The sequence below is a fragment of the Stegodyphus dumicola genome, chromosome 2 (assembly GCF_044657685.1).
Source record: "Stegodyphus dumicola isolate Sdum_Otavi_A_Nest chromosome 2, ASM4465768v1".
NCBI lineage: Eukaryota > Metazoa > Arthropoda > Arachnida > Araneae > Eresidae > Stegodyphus > Stegodyphus dumicola.
Window position 1 is genome coordinate 38,579,025 of NC_140769.1, and position 24,567 is coordinate 38,603,591.

Genomic DNA, 24,567 nt, shown 5'->3' on the forward strand with positions numbered 1-24,567 from the left:
AAGAACTCCTACACTCCTAGGAAAACTAATTTATGTATTTATTTATCCCACATTTTCATTTTGAAACATTTTAGTACATGCTTTTTCTCAATATTTTTAATTTGTATTTTTGGTGAACTGAAATATGTAATATGGAAAAATTTTATCAGAAAACATAATTAAACTCAGAATTGAAACAGGAGATAAAGAGAAATAATAATGATAATATGGAGTATATGCTCCTCTTCAATAAATAGTCATTTGAAACATCTTAGCATGTTTTTCCATTCAGCTCAAACAGTAAAAATATAGAAAAATTCCCACAGAAACATAATTCGGCTGAGAAACAAAAGAAGAAAAAAAAAATGGGTTGGGGTAAGGAAATTGATTGGTCTAAAACAGGGCTTCTTAAACTTTTTTTTCAGTCGCGACGCCAGGACCCCAAAATATTTACAAAAATTTTGTGGGACCCCATAAGCATTGCGAAAATCCGACAAACGTTAAATGAAACTCAATTTTTTCACTTGTACTGTAAGATACTATTGCAGTTTTAAGTCATAAACTTTATTTTAAGACAAAGAACAATGTGAAATTTTTTATTAAGTAACAGAAGAAATAACAGCATCATGTGCAAAGGAAGTAAAATTAACATTTATATTATAAAAAGAATGCGTCGAAACGTTTTTGTTTTTCTCTTTGTCTGTATTGTCTTTATCTATTTTTAGATACATTTTGTAAAAATATTTGGTAATTGTAAAAATATTTGGTAATTGTAAAATTATTGTATTAAGTTAAAGAAATACCAAAACTTCTAAAATTTTTTGTTACCCTACTGTAGATGGGGGTCGCTATCCACAGTTTCCAAAACTCTGGTCTAAAATAGCATTACAATATTTGACTTTGTTAGAACATTGGATAACTAAGGCCACAGCCAGTGCGGTTATGGCAGGTGTGCAAAATTTTGGAATTTACGAAAACACCAAGTAGTAAAATTTTTGGAATTTAGGAATGGAAAATTTTTTAGTATTTAAGACCCTCAGAGATTGCATAGCACAGCAAAATGTACCTGCTGAAGCTAAGACTCCAGTGCATGGTTATGTTCTTGTAAGGAGTGTATGCCTGAACTCAGAGATGCATTTTGAGTCAGGATCGCTAGGTCACCAGCCTACACAGCATTGTGTGACATGTCATTTATGTAAATAAGGAATAAAATTGATAGCACATTAGTTAAAAAAAACCTAACTCATTAATTGTAAGTGTTATGCGAGAGTAATATAACTGTGGAATAAGAATACAACACTTACTTTCTGTTCAACTGGAAATGGGATAGATCTTCTAGCAGTTATTCCGGCAGAAGTTTTAAGGAACGGATCATTCTGTATTTAGTTAGATAATCAAAATACACAAGCTATGGACATGGACATAACATAGTAAACCGTAATTCACTTTTCACATCGGACAGCCAATGTTTATCCATTTTCACATAAGTCGTACTTTCCCGTAATTTTGAAAATACTCTGTTGCATGCTATTCTATTGAAGACAAGTCTGAAATAATTTTTTTTCAAACTGCAATTGATAACTTGTACTGTTTTTTACAAAATTTAAAACTGGGAGTCATGAATAAATTTGTGGGGTTCACGAAATTCAAAGAAATTTATTTGGCAATAAAAGATATAGGGAATTTGAAGAGAATTTCGGATATTCTTTAACATTTGCCACGAATTTTAAATTAAACATTTTCATATTTTGATTTTATTGTTTTTCATTTGATTTGGGTGTTCTGCTTGATGATTTGCAAACAGCTCGAATTGAATTCCAAAGCAATTGCACACGCGCAGCTAAGATGTAGTTTTTTCGGCTATCTTAGTAGTGTCTTGCATACAATTTATAACTGTAATACACATCGTTTATAAACTATATTTCTTATTTCTAATCAAATTTATTGTCAAGTAAGCGCATAACATTTCCTAAGTATTGGAAAATTCAGTAGCATCTCGAAAGTTCATAAAAAATATTTGTTTTAGTTACAAATTTGTTCATGAGGATTTAATAGCCCAAAATAGATACATAATGTTCACAAGAAAAACGATGGACCAAGATTCAAATAAACTCAGAGAAAAACTTTAAATGAAAATGCAAACAAAAATGAATCCACTGGCTCTCTTTCTACTTCTAATAAAAAATTGAGTAAATACCAAGAAGAGTTCATTTTATACTGTTTTACATATTGCATTATCAATGGAACGACGTCGTGATTCGGATCCGTAAGTCATCGAACTCTGAACATAAAGTTGTTCATTACGACAGGTTAGCTCCTTACCATGGCCATAGTACGCAGTGTATATAATTGTAAATAGTATACAGCGTTTTGTTTCTAAATGTGCATTTGATTTGATTTGTATTTAATATTTGATAATATTTAATTTGTTTTAAGTTACTTATTGCAATTATTTTTATGTCGTTTGTTATTGTAATGTAATGTTTATTATTGCGTTGATGGCTTAGTTGTAAGTTTCGCTTCCTGTCCAGGGATTGTACTGTCCGGGATGTGCAGTCCATAGGAAGGGGGCAGTGTTCTGGATTTTGTATTTATTTAGCTATTTTTAGTACAATTTGTTATTAAAATTGTCTTATATTCCCGTGCAATACAGCACGAGACTTATTTGAAGAGAAAGTTAGACTCGGAAAAATTAAAATACAGGAGCACGCGAATTTAACATTTTAATAAATAGATATCTCGCAACTGTAATCTTTCGCTATCCATAAAAATCGAGAAAATACCAGAAAATTCTGGTACGTAATTTAAAAGCTTATAAAAGCTGGAGGAAAACATTTCAATTCAGTTTGTTTACTTAGTGCAGTTATTGATTGTAGCGAATTCGTGGTGAGATCGGATTAGCTTTTTCATTGTTTTTGAATTGAATTTTATTAAACGTTTTAGTAGTTTAAAATATAACTACTGAGAGATATTGCTATATCGTACAATATCTCTGAGGAAATTTCAAAATTTTGTTTTATTTGTCGTAATAAGAATAAATTTTTATTAACTTTTTATCGACTCGTGCATTCAGTCCATTACGAACCCGTACGCATGCAACAGGATTTAGTATTCATGATAATATTATATTCGTATACTATATACCAAAAATGAGTTTTCGAATAAATTTTACGATTTTTTACCATCAAATGTTTCAGTTCGTATGCTCTAGCTTATATGTTTCTATATAGAGGCTCCCGAATATATCTTCTTGTGTGTCTGGGTAAAAGCGGATAGCCAGGCAGGTTGAAGAACTTTAAAGCTCTGAGTTGGGATGAATCAAGGTTTAGGCCTGGCATGTTAATTTCCTGTATTTGATTCAGTTTGAAAGTGTATTTTGGTTATCCACAAATTAGTGAAGTTTTTTATTGTTAAATCTTTAAATAGTGTAACCGTCAGGTCGATGTGTTAATAATTAGTTAAAGTTTTTACTTTAAAATTGTGAGGCTTTTAATTAGCAGTCAGAGCCGCCCAGACGGCAGAGTGGTTAGTGTAGCCTCACTGCGATACCGAAGGGCCCGCGTTCGAATCACAGAGAAGGCATGAATGTAAAATTGTCTGTCCCTTCATAGGAGGTAAAGGTGGTCGCCTATTAGGTGCCTCCACAGTAAAATGGCCACCATTTCCGGCCTTAGGAGTGCCAATGCCGTTATAGGCAAGTGGATAGCAAGCCATTGGAAGAAAAAAAATAGCAATCAGAAGGGACGAAAAGTCGCCCCGCAGTTTCTTGTTGTCGTGGGTGAACAATAAACAAGAATATAGGGGCAAGTCCCTATTTAACATTGAGTAAACGGCTATCTCGTTAAACTGGCGATATATCGTTAAGCTAGCGACAGTTTTGGCGACTAATTTTTGTAGCCAAATTTAGAGAAAAATCGCTAAAAGTAGCCAAACTTGGCGACATTTTCGTACGGTCTCTCTGCATAACTGCAATTGAATAACTGTAATTGATGCTATATGTACCTGTAACCGTATCTGGCCCTCATATCACCCAGTAATTTCGAGAAGTACTAGAGATTTCTCGGAGGACGGGGTAAAACTATATAAGACCTGAGAGAGCATCAGTTTCTCAGTTGTTGTTCAGTTGGGCTTGAACTCAGAGTATTGAGACATTTCCCTGTTAGCTTCGCTCTTTAAATGTGCTTTGTATTGCTTTGTGTTTAACGTTCTAAGTAGTTTGAAGTGTAACTACTGATTGTGTGATACTGTGAAGAGCTGTCTGAATATTTTTGAGGAAAGTTCCAGAATTGTTTTGGTAAAATAAATTTTATCAAGCTGTCATCGGGTCTGCGTGTATTCAATCTATCAAGAGCCCGTACGCACGTAACAGTACTTTTAACATTTGTTCTTTGGCTGCTCGATTTATTATAAGTTTGTTATCACAGACAGAGTTACGGTGAAGTTTAACCCAAAATCTGCTTCAAACTGATATTTGGGTACTCTATTTATTGTAAAGTATCATGTCAGTTCTTCATAACAGTAAACAACCGTCGGATGACTTTTTGTCTGGTCTCAAGTTGTAGCTAAAAATATGAGAACCAAGTTAAAACTCAAAATAAAAGTGTTTCATATCGACTTGATGGTTATACAAACTAAATAAAAATCTGACAGGAATCAACTTTTAACACTTCTCGTCGACTAACCTCATGAAGAAATCTCGGATAATAAATTCCCTGCAGTTAAGCAAATTTTCAACAACAGAAAATTTTAAACAGAGTAACAGTATTTATTACAAATGATATAGCCACAGTACTGAAATTAATTGTAACGAAAAATTAAATGATGAATTCTAAATAATGTGCACTTTTTTCCAAACTAAGTAATTTACTCCCTACCTTCTGAATTAAATAAAAAAATGTTTAAAAGATGCAAATTATCGCAGTCACAATTGTTAAGACAGCTGTTTTGGGTGGCACAAATTCATAATTAAGTACTCCACATTTATCTTAAATTATTTTTCACCATTCTCTATCATTATGGAAAAGCGTTAAAAGAAAATTTCATTGAAATTAGAATAATCATGTATGTGTAAAACAAAAGATATTCTGTGCAAAGACAAAAAAGCTAATTACAGTAATACTTTAATTTCTATATTTTATGCATGTAAATGCGTAACATGAGAAATTAGTTGATGAAAATTACATTAGTCTCATGAAAATGACATCAGTTTTATGAAAATGAGACATTAGTCCTGAATAGAAAACTGAATGAGTTTTCAGTCTACGATACTTATTTCTTGATCTTCTGGAGGCACCACTTTCACTCTGTAATAAATGCGCTTTGAGCGTATCCAGCTGTAACTGTTATCAAAGAGTATCAAGTCTAAAAAGGAAATACCAGAATTAGTTAATTATGTAATTCGTATAAGCTAAGAAATACATGAATATCGACTGATTTTCAAAAATTAAATATTGACATATAATAAAACTTCGCTATAGCGAATTTGGCTTATCACGATACCTTTAAATGGAAGTAATGAATGAAACTTTTGGTCTGGCTCAAATTCTTGCACGTATACACTAAAGCTATTAAGCTTTTATTTTGTTCACTCAAGGAGTTTCATTGTCAGTGGAATTTTCTCATTTTTACCAGCTTCATGATAAAATGTCGAGTTCAAATTCGGCAGGCACAGTGTTTGTCGATGACAATGACACGCGGTAAAGCGATTTTTTTTTCAAAATTCGATTTTACTTTAATATTTATTTAATGTTTAAACGATTTTAGGCACATATCTTCGATTAAAGAACCAATTAAGCATGTCAGAATTTTACTGTTTGCACCATTAAATGAATCGAAGAAAAAGTCTTTTCAGTGAAACTTGTACAGAAACTATAACTTCATTTCTGAATTGGTGGCGAATCTTTGAAAATCGCTCGATTTTATAAACTATTTACCGTTTATGATTTTTAAATTTCCACATCTAAAATGTATCGGATATAAAGTTTCAAATTATAAAAAAAACTTTTCGCCCTATTTTAAAATAAGAATGATAAAAAATATTAATTGAGGGATTTTCTACTTGAAAAAAAAATGTGTTACAGTCTGAAGCAGACGGGAGAATAAAGCGTTTCGAGTTTGCCATCACGGAGCATCTTGGCGATGCTCGTTTTTTCATTTTAGCTTCAAGTAAAATGCTCATTGTAACACTGTTATTACAACCATTTTCCGAAACTGAATATTCAAAGCGATCTGTTTATTCTCTGAATGAGGTTGAGTTATGCTTCTTTACTTTGTAATTTTATTATAACTTACTACTTGTATTTTAATAATGACTAAACATTTCATCATTGATAAAGTGTAACTGAGAGTAAAAAACAGGAAGTAAAGTACAATAAAACAAAAAGTTTATACAATAAAAGCCTTTTATTTAAAATGGATATGATGATTAATACACTAAAAGGAGAAAAAGAGCTTGCCATGCAGTTTTAAGAGGAATAACAAATTAAATAACTCTATTTACAGAACTCATCTGCAATTTTATATCGCGAGTAATAAATGCGTGGGGTTCTTAAATAACGAAATATATTAATTCAGTTGCTTTGTGAAATGTAAAAAATCATCCTTTTTAATTTTCCATTAATTTAATTGCATTGTCAAATGTATAAGTCATTATTTTTTTTTAAAATTTATCATGGGCGCCTCACGCTTTTATTATTCACCATATAAAATTATAGAGAAATTCTATAAATAGAATTACTTAATCTAATTACATAAAATTATATGATAATTTTTTTTTCTGATTTTAGTGCGTTAGTTACCATATCTAGTTTATTGTACAAAAACTTTAAAAAAAATATTTTATTTTTACGGCAAAAATAAATCTACAAACGCATAAAATTTCGAAATAATAAACAATATTGATATTTTTCATAATAATATTTTTTTCTAGATTTCCTGAAGCTCTAGCTGTAAAATTATCAACCTTTAAGTATATTTAAGTTACTGAGACACGATAAATATTTTTATATTTACTCTTCCTTTACTTTTGCTCTCTCGCAGTTTTGGTTTTTTGATGTAAAGTCCATGATGACAAAGTTATTTCAACCACTCAGTTATATCTTTATTATTATTATTAATATTTTTTAGCAGTCTGAGCAAGTTATTAAAATTTGAGAAACGAGCCCAAATTTAGGGTAATTAACGTATTTAAACAAGAGAGCAAATGATATAATATTAGAATGCAACGGCAATCTATATTTCAAAATAATATCTTTTTCCTGATTTTCGATACCGTTGGTATATAAGAGATATACTCTCCTAATTCATTAATTCTACTTTCCTCCCCTTCTTCTACTACTTTATTTATTCTCTCGACGTTGTTTTTATGCCATTAAAGGTAAACCAAGTAGCTTTCTATTTAGAAACCAACTTAATGAAAACAGAGCTATTTTTCTCTAAAATTACCAACTAAATGCTTCTAATATACATTTACCAAAATTTGAATTTCCTTTTATTAAATCATAATCCCTCCTAATGAAATTGTGTTTTGACGTATCGGGGTTCGATAAAATTTTGAATATGTCATTAATACAAATTTACATAGATATAGCTTTAATTATATATAATAACGAACGGAATAATGCTTAAAGGTATGAATATAGTCACTGATGTTTTAAACTATTGTTATCAGTTTGATAACTATAAAAATATTTGAATAGAAAATGGAAGATTCAGCATTATTATGTATACTTACATGTGCCCACTTTACCGCACTTATACATTCCCGTTTGAGGATAATCGTTCGTATCAATTTTCTGCGTAGGAACTAATTCTATAACATTTTTACCATTAATACCCATTTCTTGGAATAACAGACCAAACTTAATATCCCTGCTGTTAGTTTCGTATTCCCATTCAATCAGTGAACCACATTTTTGCACTTCAACCGTTACTTGTGAGTAAGAACCTCGAGATAGCGTAATTTTTTTCACGCCTTCAGCTTGTGCTAAAGATTTTCTGCTTTTATGTATGTAATAACTCTCAGGTACTAGGTCACCATGATTTACCTGAAAGAATAAGACATAATTATCACTTTTTAGGAGTACTTCTTAAAATTTTATATTTAATGCATCAAAACACATTTTTAACAGATCAACAAGAAATTTTTTGCTAAAAATTAATTTCATTAAGAGTAAACTCGCTTGGCTCACTTAAAAATACGAAGACAGAATTAGAATAATCAAGCTATAAATTAAAATTGATAATTTTTAATATACGATTTTAATCGGCTAAGTACAATAAATTTAGTACAAATACTTTTAAAATGGTATGTTGTGACTTCACTATAGAGTTTTACTTTGATTAGATATGGAAAGAATGCTAAATTTTGGGGAATTCAAATCCTAATCCTCAAAAATTCTCTAAAATTCTGGAATCTCTAAAATTCTTCATAGAAGGATGATAATTATAATAGCAACAACAACAGCAACGACAACAACAATAATAACAACAGTAATAATAATAATAAAACTAGCTTTGCTAAATATAGAAAGGTTTTGAGATTTGCGTTTAATTACAGTAAACATTTATAACACATTTTTAAAGATCCATTTATATTTATGAATAAGATACAATTGAAATTCAGTAAATAAAAGCGCATATTTAAATCTTTTGAATTTCCCGTATTTTTTCTGGTCGCCAGCGGCCGAGTAGTAAAGTCGCTGAACACTGGCAGTTCAGTCCGAGGTTCGAATTCCGCGAACGGGCTGGCTGCATGGGCGATTTCGTTGTTTTCTCCTTGTTTAACATGTATACGAGCCTGTTTTTCTTAAAACGTCCTCCACGAAGGCATTCCTTCCCTTAGGTAGATACCTCTTGAAGCTTTGCCGTAATACATTACAACAACAAACTTACAACCTTAATTCTTATAACCGCTCCTGCTACTGAAAGCAACTGCGGCGTTTTGTAATGATTGCTGCCAGTAAGTGGGTTTGAACCCGTGCTCCTAGACACTCCGTTATCTCACTCGGTACTAGGCAGGAGGATACAAGTGTTAACTACTAAGGTGGGCAGAAGTCAATAGGTTAAAGCGAGGCAGAGTACGTCAGCTGAAAAAGGGGAGCCTCAAAGAAAAGCGAAACGGCTAAAAAAAGAGGGACCTTTCGGCTAAAAAAGAGAAGAAACAAAAAGTTAAAAACTTGTCTAAGAAGAGGAGAGACTTCACGGCTAAAAAAGAGAGGAGAGGGGGAAAGAAAATCTGAAATGTTTCAGATTTTAAATTACGTCCAAAGGGACGTTTTTTTAACATTCTGTGTGTTACACTTATTTATTAAATATCACGTTCTTTGCACTTAAACCATAAAATTCAGTTCTTTAGCAGTATCGCGAAATAGTTTTAAAATGAGCATATCTGTAGAATTTCCGATACAGAGACTCACTCGCTGGAGATAAAAATGAAATGTTTTTTCTGTACAACGTTGCCATTGCTTGCTTTGAAATCTTTGAGTTTGTTAATCAAAAATTCGTTAAAGTTTTACAAAATAAGAAATCGATAATAAAACAAATTCCAAATTTCAAATTTGGTCTTTCACATGCCCATATTCGTAGGAGGATTACGTCATTCAAAATTCGATGGCTCTATGTACCGTTGTTTTGTCACAATACGAGAAATATACATACATTTATGCAGATTTTTCATTATTTAATTTCTTTATATATAACACAGGGCGATAATTAAAACTTTGTGGCAACAGTTTGAAAAGTGATTCGCCGTTTGTAGTGAATCGACACAAAATCGCAAAACGAAAACAATAGTCCTTCAGTAACATGTAGTAAAATTCCACTCGTCAGGGCCATACAAAAACTCTTACTAAGAACACCTAAATGCTATAGGCCTGAACTCCAGTGGGTACCTGCCCACACTGGAATACTGGGTAATGAAATTGCAGATGAAATAGCCAAAAGAGCAGCAACTGACCCCCACGTTCGCACACTTGACGTGCCTCTCCCGGGTTCGTTCTTAAAAGCTGAGCTCGAGAGAGAATTACTCAAACGTTGGAAACATCTGTGGGAGAGAGAGACCACCGGCAGAAGAGTTTCCAGATGTTTTGCAAAAGTCTGCCGGCTTCTAAAATCTGCCTCGTCTTACTTCACTCAGTATCTAACAGGACATGGTCCCTTCATGACTTACCTGCATCGCTTCAAGCTACGCGAAAACGAGCATTGTTCATGCGGGATGGTAGGAGATCCGGACCACTATCTGTTCGCTTGCAGAGTTTCCGCCAAATATCATCTTAGGCAACCAGTAGCAAACCACATCCATGCATGGGCCGAAGCCACTTAAAAAAATCGTAATGCATTGAAACGCATATGCGATTGCATAAACATTGCACGCAAAATCTCAGACAGGCTGGAGTAATTCTCAGCTACCATCCTCGTCACCAGCACAGCCCCTGTATGCTCTGTACCTATAGTGAATTAATTTTATCTTAAGTTAGCTTATTCGGCTTTTCTTATTCCCTGTGTATCTTCTTGAACTGTAAACCTTGAATTATGAACCTTGAATTATGTATTTTGCCTTATTTTATGTATTGTTTCCACTGTTTTGCCTTTTTTTTAAATTTTATGTATTATTTCACTTTCTAGTATTTTACTTCTTATTACTCTTAGTATTTGTAACCACCTATCCATAACTCTGTAAATATGTAACTGAAATTGTTCTTCTCACCAGCAATGCACCTTTCTTCCATCATGCACTATCGTCTTCGTCCAGCATTTGTTTGCACTGCCCCCAGCAGTCGTCTTGAGCACAATATGTATTTATAAGTGTGTTATTTTGTTCAAGTTATTTCCGTCAGCGGGGCTACCTAGTCGATATGCTAACTACCCAGTGGAACGGCTGCCTCGCTTTCAGTGGAAAGAAAGAAAGAAAAGTCCTTCAGCAAGACAAAGTCCTTTTGGACACACACACACACACACACACACACAAAAAAAAAAAAAAAAAAAAACAGCGGAGGCAAAAGAGTGAAGCAAATTGAACGAGCTCTGACTGGATAGCCAGCTCGCTGAGACATAAAAGTTAAGATGGAAAGAAAGTTCTTTAGACTAATTCATTATCAGGAAAACACGGAAATAGGCAATCTTGTTATATAGTACAATACCTTAGAAGAAAAAGTGCCGCACATCCACACACACTTTGCTCATCAAGACATAATTCCCAAGCATAAAAATACTCCAACACAGGAAAATATCGAAATCTTTGTAGTTGGATGTAAGATTGGTGAAAAAGTAGGTGAGGCTTTTATTATGTACAACAACGGCCACATAAATTCCCTAAGTTCATTCAGAAATTTATAGATTAAATGATATGGCTTACGTGTTCCAAGCAGAGATTCTTGCTTTAAGAAAAGCACTCATCTGGATAGGTTCCACACATCAACTGACAACATTCCTATTCGTATTTTTACAGATAGCCGCATTTCCCTTCAAAGTTTAAATAGTGGTAAAATTACGAAAAGAAGCATTTTTAGCTTAAAAGAAATCATAAAAACACTTTTAGATTCCCATTCTCTAGAGCTTAATTGGAGTAAAGTTCACATCGGATCTGCTCTTTCGTTTCCAGGGAGCGAAAGAGCAGATTCCGAAGCAAAAAGAGCAACACAAGAAGATCAGATAGATGTGCCACTTTCAGAGATTTCGGTCGAACATCAAGTCCTGCAAGAACCACTTAAAAATGGCACCAAAGATGGGATGAGGACGCTACATGACGTTCCACTTACGCCTTTTTCCCACAAGTTTCTCTCTTTTGTATATAACCAGATAACATTTTAAATCAAATCTTGAAAAATCATGGTACATTTCCGCAATATATTCAAAGATTTCACAAAAAGAACACAAGATGTGGCTGTGGGACAAGTGAAGAGCTTTCAGAATGATATACAGTATTAATGATATACAGTAAGTCAGAAGACTTACTGTATATCATTAATCGTACAATGTTTACGTCATCCAGCTTGTTATTTTCCCTTCCATTCACGTCAATATAGTGTTTACTTGCATCTGTAACAACCTGTGTATCTGTTTATATGTTTATTCGAATTTTTTTTATTATTTTGTTATTATTATTATTTATTATCTTATTATTATTATTATTATTAATAATTTATTGTTATTATTATTTGCTACTTTGTTTGCATATCTGTTTATATGTTTACATGAATTTTACTCTGCTTTAATTAATTGTTCATTTATGTAAAAAAGGAGAAAAATATTTTTTTTTTCCCTTTCGATTCCACTAGCCTTAGTATATGAGCCGAACCAAACCAACCGGTACTTCCTTACTATTACGGCCATCGTTTTGTAAACGGCGCCACGATGATCGATAAATCGTCAACGCAAACCATCTTAAAATGGCTGGGAGTGCTATTGACGATCTTATATCAGAAAAGGTTTGGTTTGGCTTGTTTAATAACGGCAAAGCACTCAAGGGCTACTTGCCTAAGGGAAGGGATGCCTTCGTGGAGGATATTTAAAGGGAAAGTAGCTCGTATATACGTTACACACGGAGAAAACCACGAAAACGCCCATGCAGCCACACCATTCGTTATGATTCGAACGCCGGACCGAACTACCAGTGTTCAGCGACTTTACCCCTCGGCCGCTGGTGGGCTATCAAAAAAAGCAAAGAGAAGAAAAAGGTGTGTGGCGTGGAAGCACTCAGCTCATCAATGTTTACTAATATTTAACAGTGTTTAGCAATATTTTTATTCGAAACATCGTGTAATCATGCATAGTGAAATTTTTTATTAATTTCACGAGTTGATTCATTTTGTTAACTTGACTACCCATTGTTGCACAGTTTCTAAAATAAAATTGATTCATCTTCGTTTAATCTTTGCTTAATATTATTTATGTATTATTTTATTTTCATTTAATCTTCGCGCTAATTCTCAAAATGTACATACAACTTTAAAGCTGGATTTATTCTTTACTTTTCAAATACCCCATTCTCATTTTCATGGAATTCATGCCGTAGCAAATTTCATATATTTTGTTATCTGATTCATGAAGAGAATCAGAGTTTTGTTAATTTGCTCATGGCAAGAAAATCTACGAGTAAAACACTTTAACTTCCTTGTACAAAGTAAAGGAAGTATTGTAATCGCGAAAAGTTTCAGGTATCGTATTTCAACGAAAATATCCATTTTTACGCTCTGATTCCATTTGAACAATGCTTTTGCGTTACATTTGTACGTACAGACAGCATAAAAGACTCTTTTTCTCAAAACGGATTGTGAAATGGATTTAAAATGGATTCAGAAGAGATTTTAGGTCACGTCTGTACATTCGTACGTATTTATATATAACTCAAAACTCCAAAACTCAAAAGTCAGAACGTTGAAATTTTGCATATGGGACTGCTATAACATGTAGATGTGCACCTCCTTTATGATTACAACCCACCATACCAAAAGTATGTAAATATATATATATCTATATATTTATACCCACTCTGTTACCCGGCTCGGTGAATTACGTTTTTTTATTCTTATATGTTGGTAAATTGTGAATATTTTGCTATAAAAGTGATTGAATTATGTTGTTCTTATATTCCGATTAGCGTTTTTATGTCTTTAGTTAAGCTGCATGCACTAGTTGTAAAATTATCAACAATTTAAAATTTGTTAAAGTTCCACTAAACCTAACTACGCGACCATTTGTAACTTAGTAGCATAGTGTGAATCAGTTTCTGCTCCAACTTCAGTGTATTTTTGCCGAGTAGGGCCAAAAGTTCAGTGCACTGAAAAAATCTGTCTTTCTCCCTATTTTAATTAATTTAAACTCTAATTTTAATCTTCAATTTTTTTAACGGTTTTTTAACTCTGTTTGATATTTTTGGTTTTTCTAGGGCCGGGAGCGCTATTGGCGATTTTATATCAGGAAAGAATGAGAATTTTTAATGAAGGTTTTTAAATGAAGGTGTTTAACGTCGATTAAACTTTCTGAAAATACAAGTACTGTCTGTTACAATTTTGTGAGATAGGTTTTCCTTTTAATCCGATAACCAAATAAATAGTTGACCATGAAAAAATTTCGGACATGAACCAAAATTTCATTAACCAGGGGAAAAATCAATGCCAGCAGGGTAGTTCCACAATGATGAATAATTCGCAGGTATGACGAGGAACCGGTGAATTTGTTTCAGCTCACATTCCGAATTACCATAATCATGGCAAAATTTGTCGACCACGTACAAAAGAAGGCAGAAGAGAAACACGCCAAATGAAACATAAAATTAGTAACACAACAGCCTTTATGTTATAATTTCAAGTACAAAATGTTATGAATGATTTATTCAGACTCTTCGGGAGCATATAAAACAAAGAAACGGGAAAAGAGGGCTTATGATGAGAGATTATGGTGCTCCGATAAGTTATGGTATAAAAGACAGCAAGGCATGATTCATCATCTTAAGTTATAAGGTATTTCTCCCGCCTTCTTGGCATGCCTTCGTAGTGTGGTGGTCTGCACGCTGGGCGCGTATTCCAGATGTCTGTGATTCGATTCCAGGCGAAGACATTGTTCATTTTCCACTTCTTCTGCTACCAAAAAAAATACCTAATGACTCTGCCAAGTCTCTCATAGTGCACAGTTCATGTAAAGAAAGCATTTCTGATGCTGAAGCAATGGCAGAAACGTAGCCATAAAGCGTATTTGAAAAATGTGGTACAATATTTTAATAATATTTTAGTTTCTTTTTAAAATCAAGCAACGTTTGTCGTAAAAAATATTTTAAGATTTAAAGAGATGAACGCTAAACTCGGAATGGTAAATTTTCTGCAAAAAATTACAATGTCTACAAAAAATTACTCTGTAATTTTCTTACTTTACGACTTTGCAAAATACATTTTAAGTGTGGCCCTCAAGTCTGCCATGGGGTTTGTTTTGGTGATCTAGATCCTATTGAAATTGCATAGCAATCGTGATATTTTTAAATGAACGCCAATGTTTGATTTCAATGAAACTAGGTTTTGGAAAGTTAAAGTAACTAAAATATTTTTGTTTTCAAGCTTCAAGTAACAGGGAAAAAAACAGTCTAACTTTTATAAAGTTTTGTGGGATTCGACGACTAAAATCTACAATCTATAATTTAAAGTTCTTATTACAATAAATTATATTTTAAAAATTTTCATTTAGAAAGTATAAAAAAGTAAGTGATATTACGAATTAGGATTGAAACGAATTTTTTATCTTCGAGATCTACTGCTTTCCTTATAAATGTTTCTGTTTTTCTTATCCAAAGCAAGCACAATGGATTTAATTTAATTATTCGTTTAATAATGAAAAAGAAATTATCTTCATGTTCAAGAGGTATGTATTAATATGGTAAAAAAAAAAACCTTTCAGCTGGTTGCTTTTATTAATTAATTCACATGTAGCAATACGTTCTTCAAGGGATCTTATTGATTCAATAGCTGAATTTTTTGTGAAATTTATTCTCTATTATCTGTTATTCAGAATTTGTTATTACATATATATAATGTATGTTATTCAGTATTTATTATCATGTACATTGTTAGGTATTATATGACTATTATTATGTATTATGTTTTCCTCTTACATTTAAGGAATTAAATTTCTTTACAGCCACTATAGCTTTCTGCAGAAAGCTCATGTAAACATTTGAGAAAATGCTTACGAATAAGACTATTTGTTAAAGTCAGAATAATTGTATTAAACTATATATAATAAAGTTAACGTTTTTCAAACTGCATCTTGAATGAAGATAAATGTAAATAAATAGGAAAAAACTTACAATTGTATAACACATCGGATTTCCATCTGGATCAGTCATAGTTCCTCCTAAAAATGCTGGTAACTGATCAGCATCAAATCGTTTGAGTAGTTCTTCTTTCCAATCATCTAAAGGTTGTAAGAATTCGTAAATCCTTTGAGCAAAATATTCTTATTTTAAAAACTGTATGCATATATCTAATCAACAGTATATTCTCCCTTCAAGTTAGTAAGAAGCAAAACGCTAAAATAATTTTGTTTTTTAATATAGCAGATCATGTAAGTTTGGGAGAGGAAGAAAGAAAATTAAAACTTGAAATAACGATTGCATTCGAATATCAAATAAATCAACAGAATCAGAGGCTTAGCTAAAACTTTTACTGTCAGGTCCAGTCCTTGAATTTGTGGTACCTTTTGATATAACTAAAAAAATGTCAAAATGACATACAGGGAAATAAATTTAAACTATGCTTATTCTTGAAGAAAAATTTTAATTCCAACAATTCAAAATTATATTATTATTTTTCATATTATTTCGTTCTCAAAACCCTAGATGGCATTGTAGAGGCCTACTTGATTGCTCCAGTTGTTGTAATGTAGAAAGCAGAGAAAGATTTCTTATATGAAAAATATGCATTTGCAGTTCTTAAATACTTTCTAAATGATTTTTATTTAGAAAACTCTTCTCACATCCAACAACACTTAAAGCAATTTTTGAGGAAGTTTGCAATAGTATTACAATGTTTTGAACTTCTAAAGATTGCATTTTGGAATAAAGTCCAAAAGCTCAAGAGGACCCTGTTTTATTTTCCCGAGGAATAACAGCAATAAAACTCTTAAAATACGTCTCTCTTAATTCTTCACGATTAATGCCACCGTAATCATAATTTAAGGGAGATTAGTAACGTTTAGTCAAAAGTTGAGATGAAATAAAAAAGATATAACAAGTGTATAACAAGGTTATGAGCTGCTGAAATCTCATGGTGATACTTTTGAATACTTTGTCTCGAGTAAAAGATATTTCTTTTTCTCACAATTTAATTGATATGCAATTCAGAATATCATTATTTCTTACGTACCCCGACAATCCTCATGAAAAATGTTGCCGCAGAAATGGGACACCCGGGATGGACTACCCCCTTTAGTTACGCGGTTGAACGGAATGCGTAAAATAATTAAATGTAATCAAACTTCATTGACATTAATAATTTCAGGGAGATATATATTCAAAACTATTTAAATGTGTCGTGGTTTAGCTCGAAATTGCATCTTAGAGAAATTTAATTTAAAATAAAAAATGTTTTACAGTCAATATTCATAAATGACAAATATTGGAATAACTATAAATTTCTGAAAAATTAATGCTTCATAGCGTTATGAAGAAACAGAAAGAGACTTAATTTTTTTATAGTATTTGAGAGCATGCGGAGAGAATTATGCATCTCATTTTACAAAATCTCCTGTTTTAAAATGACGTAAGCACTACACGGCAGAATGACGGTATCTCTGTACCAATCCAATATGTATATATCAGGTAAAAGACAAGTTATATTTATGTAACTTCAAAAAGAACCTCGAATTCTATGCTTTAAAATACCGCTTCTTAAACGTTTTCATTCATCTCTGTACCAATCAAATATATATCAGGTAAAAGACAATTTATATTTATGCAACTTAAAAAACATCCTCGAAATCTATGTTTTAAGATACCACTTCTTAAAATTTTTCATTCATAACGCCTTTCTATTATTGACACTTTTCGTGATCCCAGATATTAAATATAAAGTTAAAAATATAAAAACATAAAAAATAATTTATTTTGTAAGCAATACACACATAAAAAGAGACAATTTAAAAATTTGTTTCGAGTATATAAAAATTAATGAAAGGAAATCACGTTTTAATAAAGACGTATGTGCTTCTTTTCTTCTACATATCAAATTAAATCTTAGTGCAATATTCGGCATTGTTGAACAATAATAATTAACCTTGAACGGTGTATGGATTAAATAAAGTTTGAAAAAGTCGTTTCACATAAATATATGGTGCTGAATTACAGAAGAACATTTAATGGCATTTAAAAATTTGTGGGAATTGTAACTTCGAATTCTATGCTATTCTATGAAGTCAGCTTCACTGTAGATGTTTTTTTTTTCTCTTGTGTGTTTTTCCAAAGGACAACAAAATACCAATTTTGCATGATTACTTTCTTTATAAATGTGTCCGACATACACTAATAAAAGAGCTATTTTTTGAAATATCAGTTGTTCCGTCCAAAGAAATTGTGGTGCACTAGCGGCCGAGCGATAAAGTTGCTGAACACTGGTAGCTCGGTTCGAGGTTCGAATTCCAGCGAACGGGCTGGCTGCATGGGCGTTTCCGTGGTTTTCACCATATGTAACATTAACATGAGCGAATTTTCCTTAGGAAGTTCTCCAAGAAGACATCCCATCCCTTAGGCAGATAGCCCTCGAGTACTCTGCCATAATCAAATAAACCAAACCAAAGGAACTGTAAATTATGGGCTTTCATTAAAACTAGTAAAAAGTTGCTATCACTGGCCACTGTTAATTTCAGAAATTCTATTGGCGACAATGTCGTTTCGTAAAGAAATTTTTCGAATTCCATCACCATATTTACTTTTGTGAGTTATTTCTACAATTTTAATAGCAGCACTCAATACATGGTCTTCGCCAGTGATGTACGACCGTTTTATTTTTAGCAGTCAGATATGAAACTTCGTATGATGCAAGTACGAGGGCAATCCAAAAAAAAGGTCTCTTATATTTTTAGATATACAAAGAACCGTTTATTTTCTATAATTGCTACATCACTTTAAAGATTGAAGAATGCTTTATTTTTCAACATAATCGCCATTTCGGTCGATGCATTTTTGTAGACGCTGTGGCAGTTTTACAATGCCCATGTCATACCAGCTTGCCGCCATGCCTTTCAGGAAGCGTTGAACCTCATCTTTCACCTCATCATCGGAGCAGAACCGCCGTCTAGACAAATGTTCCTTCAACTTAGGGAACAGGTGGAAATCGCTGGGTGCCAAGTCCGGACTGTAGGGTGGGTGTGTGATGATGTTCCAACCAAAATTTTGCAGGAGATCGACGGTTTGACGGGCAACGTGAGGACGAGCGTTGTCGTGGAGAATGCTTACACCCTTGCTCAACATCCCTCTTCTCAGGTTCTGAATTGCCCTTCTGAGTTTCTTCAGTGTTTCACAGTACCTGTCAGCGTTGACTGTTGTCCCAGCAGTCAGAAAGTCGACCAACAGTACCCCCTTCCTGTCCCAAAACACAGTTTCCATGACTTTACCGGCAGATTGTGTTTGCTTGAATTTTCGTGGCTTGGGCGAAGAGGGATGCCGCTACTCGCGTGACTGTTTTTTTGTCTCGTGTAAAGTGGAATGCCCAGGTTTCGTCACCTGTGACAATTGAGTCCAAGAAGTTGTCCTTTTCGTCTCCATAGCGGCGAAGAAATTCGTGGGAAGAATCAACCCGTTGCGGTTTGTGGTCTTCTGTCAGCATGCGCGGCACCCATCGTGCACACACCTTCCGATATTGCAACTTTTTCGTTAAAATTCTGTTGATGGTGCTTCTGGAAACCTCAGGAACCAAAATGCAGAGAGCATCCAGAGTGATCCTCCGATCTTTACGCATGAGTTCCTCAACTTTCGCGATTGTCTCGTCGGCAATTGACGGCCTCCCGCTCCTTTCTTCGTCATGAATTTCAGTACGACCGGCTGTAAACTCTCTACACCACTTGCGAACGTTTTTGACATCAATGCACGACTGTCCATACACTTCCGTCAATAGGCGGTGAATTTCAACTGGTTTAACGCCTTTTGCGTTCAAAAATCGAATAACTGCGCGCACTTCGCACTTGGCGGTAACGTTTATCGGGAGCTCCATTTCGAATCCGAGCGAAGCACCTGCGTGCTTATGTGGTAGCGGAGAAGGCACCACTCACAACAGTGTTGCCAACAACCGTATTAAAACTTTCTCTACGTCCCCAAGAAATAGGAGACCTTTTTTTGGAATTTTCACTAAGAGACATAAGTTCCTCATATTGTTTTTCTTTATTTGAAGATTTTAAGAATCATTATCGAACACTGTTTCGAGAAATTAAAAAAAAATTATTAAGTACAAGATGTCTGAAATAGAACTATCACGCTACCAGACTAGAACCCTCATTTACTTTCAGTTCTATTGCAAAACATCAGCTACACTATGCCACTAAATCATGTGTGCAGCTTTAGGTACTAATATTGTATCATATAAATCACTGTAAAGGTGTGGTACTGAAAGTTCAAAAACAAGAAAGATAAAGTTAAGACATGCCTCCCCCCTCGATATTTCCGAAACCAAAGACAAGGCCAACCAAGTTTCTGAACCCTCTCCCGCCGTACCCCCTCTATGTGCAAGCCCAAAAAGATCGTTGCAGAAAAAAAAAAAAAAAAAAAGTACCGAAGCTTGGCCGGCGCTATGAAAGGTCGCTTCGGGCACCGGGTTGAGTATCAGTCGTAAAGTATCAAACCCATTTAACATATCTTAGGGCGAAACTTTTGTACGTTCATTTTCATTAATGTTTTCATTTTCTTCATCATCAATCATTCTATGGACCTGAGAAATTTCTACTAAGATGAACCTGAGAAATTTCTACTAAAGATGATATATTGGAAGATAGCTTTTTTTATGCTATCTTCCAATATATCATCTCAAGTATATATCATCTTTAGTAGAAATTTCTCAGGTTCTCAGCATCATTATCTACACTGGTGTGCAAAACTTAAGCAACAATGTAAATTTTAATCTGATAGCCATTAAATTGTAGAAAAGAGATTCTTGCGTTCAGTACAATGAACACGCAATTCAGTAGAAAGGTCATATGTATGCAAATGTCAAGAAAAAACCGTCACAGGCTACTTGAGCGTACGCAAAGTGCGTACGGTCGGCGCGCTCATTTCCAGACTACCATAAAAGGAAGGATGGAGACGCAATTAAAGACATTCGCTGGAGTGCAAGGAGTTCTTTCGTGAAATATTGGCTAGAAGAAATGATCTGGATGACTTCACACGTAGAAGAATGATCGAAAGAGTAGAGGCGAAGTGTTACCAGTAGAGCTGAATAGTTCGGAATCAACAAAAGTGTCATTTCGCGCACATGGAAAGCCTTACAAACCATACGTACGGCTGTTAGAAAGGTTGGTGGTAGCAGCCCAAGGAAAACAACTGCAGTGGATGACCGATATATTGTCCTGCAGGCGAAAAGAGCCCGAAACCAGTCCCCACACTCCATAGTTCAACAACTGTGTACAGCAACGGGACGACAAGTGTCGCAGTTTACTTTGTCCAGAACCTTCACAAAGGTGGCTTATTCACCTGCCGTCTTGAACGCTGCATCCCTTTGAAACTTGGCTATCGGCGTCACCGTTTACAGTGGTGCAAGAAGCGCAAAAATTGGCATCTCATCAATGGAGTCGTATTCTCCTTACGGATGAGAGTCGTCGTTTTAGTGCCTTAAGCAATTCACAGCACAAATTGATTTGGAGAGAGGTCGGGATACAGTTTAATCTCAGTAACATCACGGAAAGAGACCGTTACGGTGTCCTGAAGATCTCATCTGGAGAGGCATTATGCTGAACGGGCGGACAGAGCTCCACGTTTTCGACAGAATTTCTGTAACCGGAGATAGCTATTGTCAGGAGGTGATCCGTCCCCATGTGCGTCTGTTCCGAGGTGCCATTGGAGCAGATTTCGTTTTTATGGATAACAATACACGGCAACACTAGACTCCAGTATTGCTGTGTTGCCACCAGTGTTGCCACTAGCTGTTCAGAAGCTACTGAAAAGTGAAGATATTACTCGAATGGATTGGACAGCGGGTTGCCCTGATTTAAATCCCGTAGAACATGTGTTGGATACTTTGGGAAGATGCCTTGTGGCATTATTACATCCTCCGGGGAACACCCAGCAACTGAAACAGATGCTGATTGAGGAATGGGCACTCTTACCTCAAGATCTGTTGGACAATCTGGTGCTGAGTATGGAGAGACCGTTCGAAGCAACCATTGCAGTAAGGGGAGGGCATATCCCATAGTAAGGAACATCTTCTTGCTGTTCTTCCTCTTGTATAGACAATCATGTATAACGATACTATGAGTTCAATAAAGCCTATTTTTGTTTGATTTCATACTGTATGCATTGTATTCATTTTTAGCACAATTATGCTTTCGTCATCGTTTAAATACAAAATGCTGTTTCTTAATTCTGAATTTCATTTCCCTCTGATGATTTCTCGTGGAGTTATGCAAAAAAGAACACCAGTTGCTTAAGTTTTGTACACCAGTGTATAAATAAATAATCGTTTAATTGCTCATTATTGTTTAGTTGTTCTTGATGTTTTAACTGCAAGCACATATTATTCAATTACTCATCTTGCCCATTGTTGTCACTGATACTCCTATTATCGGTGGAATTAATCTTGGTGATGAAGCCAGCTTAGCAACTGTGAACAGTTTTCTTAATGACATTATAATTCATAATTTTGCGAGTTCAGATACGCAGTCAAGTGAACCTATTATAAATAAAGACTAATTACTTACAATTTCTCATTAAGACCTTCTTCAGAATTTTTTTGCTGTAATACCTTAGAACCGTATAAGGTACTTCTTCCGCTTTCCTAGCGTGCCTTCGTGGTGTAGTGCTCAGCACACTGAGCCGGTATTTCAGAGGTACGTGGTTCGATTCCCGGAGAAGGCGGTTGCAAATTTTTCATCTCTCTGGCTTCCAAAAATCCTAATGTCTCTACAGTGACGCCCAAACTAAAAGGGTGTTGGATGATGATTCTCCTCACCCAGGAATTGGCGATTGGGCCCCCTAAAAACCCCAGTCGTCCTTTAAAAGGGGTAGTATATAAGTTATTTCTCCCGCCTTCCTAGCGTGCTTTCGTATTGTAGTAATTCTGCACGCTGGACCGGTATTACACAGGTCCGTGGTTCGATTCCCGGCGAAGGCGGTTGCTAATTTTTCATCTTACCTGCTTCCAAAAAATCCTAATATGTCTTCAAGGTGAAGCAAAGCATTTCGTGAAAACCTTTAGAATTTTAAGGACACTGTAAGCGATGTTAAAGAAATTAATGATTTTAACATTGAATTAATTTTAAGAAATTTTGGCAAATTGAGAATTTCATGAAAAAAAAATGGAACATAGAAACGCCAATATATTATTAGTGATTGTCCTAGTTTAGTATTGTGCGTGTAATTTATGCCTTTCTTTTTGTTCTCCCTTTTGTTTCAAGCCAGGAATGAACCACTCATGTGTCATACCGCTACTTCGTAGCCAAATATATATATATATGTGTGTGTGTGTGTGTTTGCATTATCATAAATCATATTGATAGCTTATAACAAGTGATAATAAAGATAGCATTACTTTCATGATAATTATAATATACACCGCATATTATAAGATCTATTAAACTGTAAACTAGTGCGGAATTTTAAATATCAATTCACAATAAATTTCATGAAAAGAACTAGTTAAGTTTCTTGGTGCATTATTAGTTGCACAAAAAATTTATATAATAGATATATAAGGAATAAAAATTTCTTATGTGTTTACCTTTTGACAAAATAGAAATTTTGCTGAGTAAAGTTCCTGTTAAACACGCTTTGATGATTGCAAAAGGAATAGAAAAGATCATAGGGGCTGTAAGAAAAAAAAAAATTCCTAATGATATATTTTTGTTGTATTGAGAGTTTATTTATATTTATCTAGATTTAATTCTTAGTGAGTAGAATCTTTAAAAATTAATAATAATGTTACTTACGGTTAATGATATATACAGCTTTCATCATTTCAGGATAATTATCTTGATAAATTGTAACAAAGTAAGCAAAATGTCCGACGACTGAAAAAAATGGAGACTGGAATTACAAATTATTTTATAGAGTACATATTTTAATACTCAGTTTTTACAGAAATTTTTTTCTATTTTCCTAAATGTTGATTGTATAATTTAATTACAATAATTTAATTCCATATAATTTAATTCAATTCATTATTCTTTACAAACAGTCACTCGGAAATACGCTGCCAAGCTTCCCATGATGACCAAGTAACAAAGGCGATCATCTGTAAAACTGATCACTGTTTCTGAAGACATAAATAAACATCGGTTTTGATAACTGTAATATTATCGCCTAAAATTATCCTTTCCTAATCCGATTGTAAACATTAAATACATATTAAAGACGCAACAGAAATATTTAATTTCGGTATTAAGCTGAAATAACTCAAACGCAAAATGTTGATTGAATCTGACTGGTAGAACAATATGCATGTCAGTGTTTCTACTTTTGAAGAAGAGGGCAAATCTCATCTGGTGGAGGAAGAAGGTGAAGAAATGTTAGCAGTTCTTTCAGAGGAATTATTGAATTATTCGTTACAATTACACTACGAAACTCTGAAGCTTCGTAAATTTTGGAAAATTATCGTTTCTGAAAGCTGAAAATTTATTTACATTAAAAATTATAAAAAGGGAATCACTGAAATGAGATATGAATTTATTTACTTTTTACAATACAGAGTATAATATTTACATTGAACGTGACTGAGAAAGAGCGCTCTTATTCATATTGTTCAAATTATTTTTGTGATATTTCAATACAGGAATGGAGGGAAACCTCAGGGATTTTACAGTATCCACTTCGAGAACTATTGTTTTAGACAAGTGCGTGTTTGTCAAATAGGCCAAAATATACCTGGTTTGTTTTCTATAAATACCCATTTATTTTAAAGGATCTAA

At 33.8% G+C, this 24,567-nt stretch overlaps 1 protein-coding gene across 4 annotated transcripts in view; it reads right to left on the reverse strand.

The window, feature by feature from the left end:
• Positions 1–5,081: 5,081 nt before the first annotated feature.
• LOC118190013 (SEC14-like protein 2) overlaps positions 5,082–24,567 on the reverse strand; it is a 76,806-nt gene continuing 57,320 nt past the window's right edge. For all 4 annotated transcript variants that reach the window (XM_085810605.1, XM_085810608.1, XM_085810607.1 and 1 more), the window contains 5 exons: positions 23,590–23,670; positions 23,382–23,468; positions 15,773–15,879; positions 7,712–8,024; positions 5,082–5,340 (listed from right to left, as the gene is read on the reverse strand). In XM_085810605.1, the coding sequence (XP_085666731.1) occupies positions 5,234–5,340; positions 7,712–8,024; positions 15,773–15,879; positions 23,382–23,468; positions 23,590–23,670 (695 nt within the window). In that variant the 3' untranslated portion in view covers positions 5,082–5,233. The remainder of the gene's footprint in view (positions 5,341–7,711; positions 8,025–15,772; positions 15,880–23,381; positions 23,469–23,589; positions 23,671–24,567) is intronic.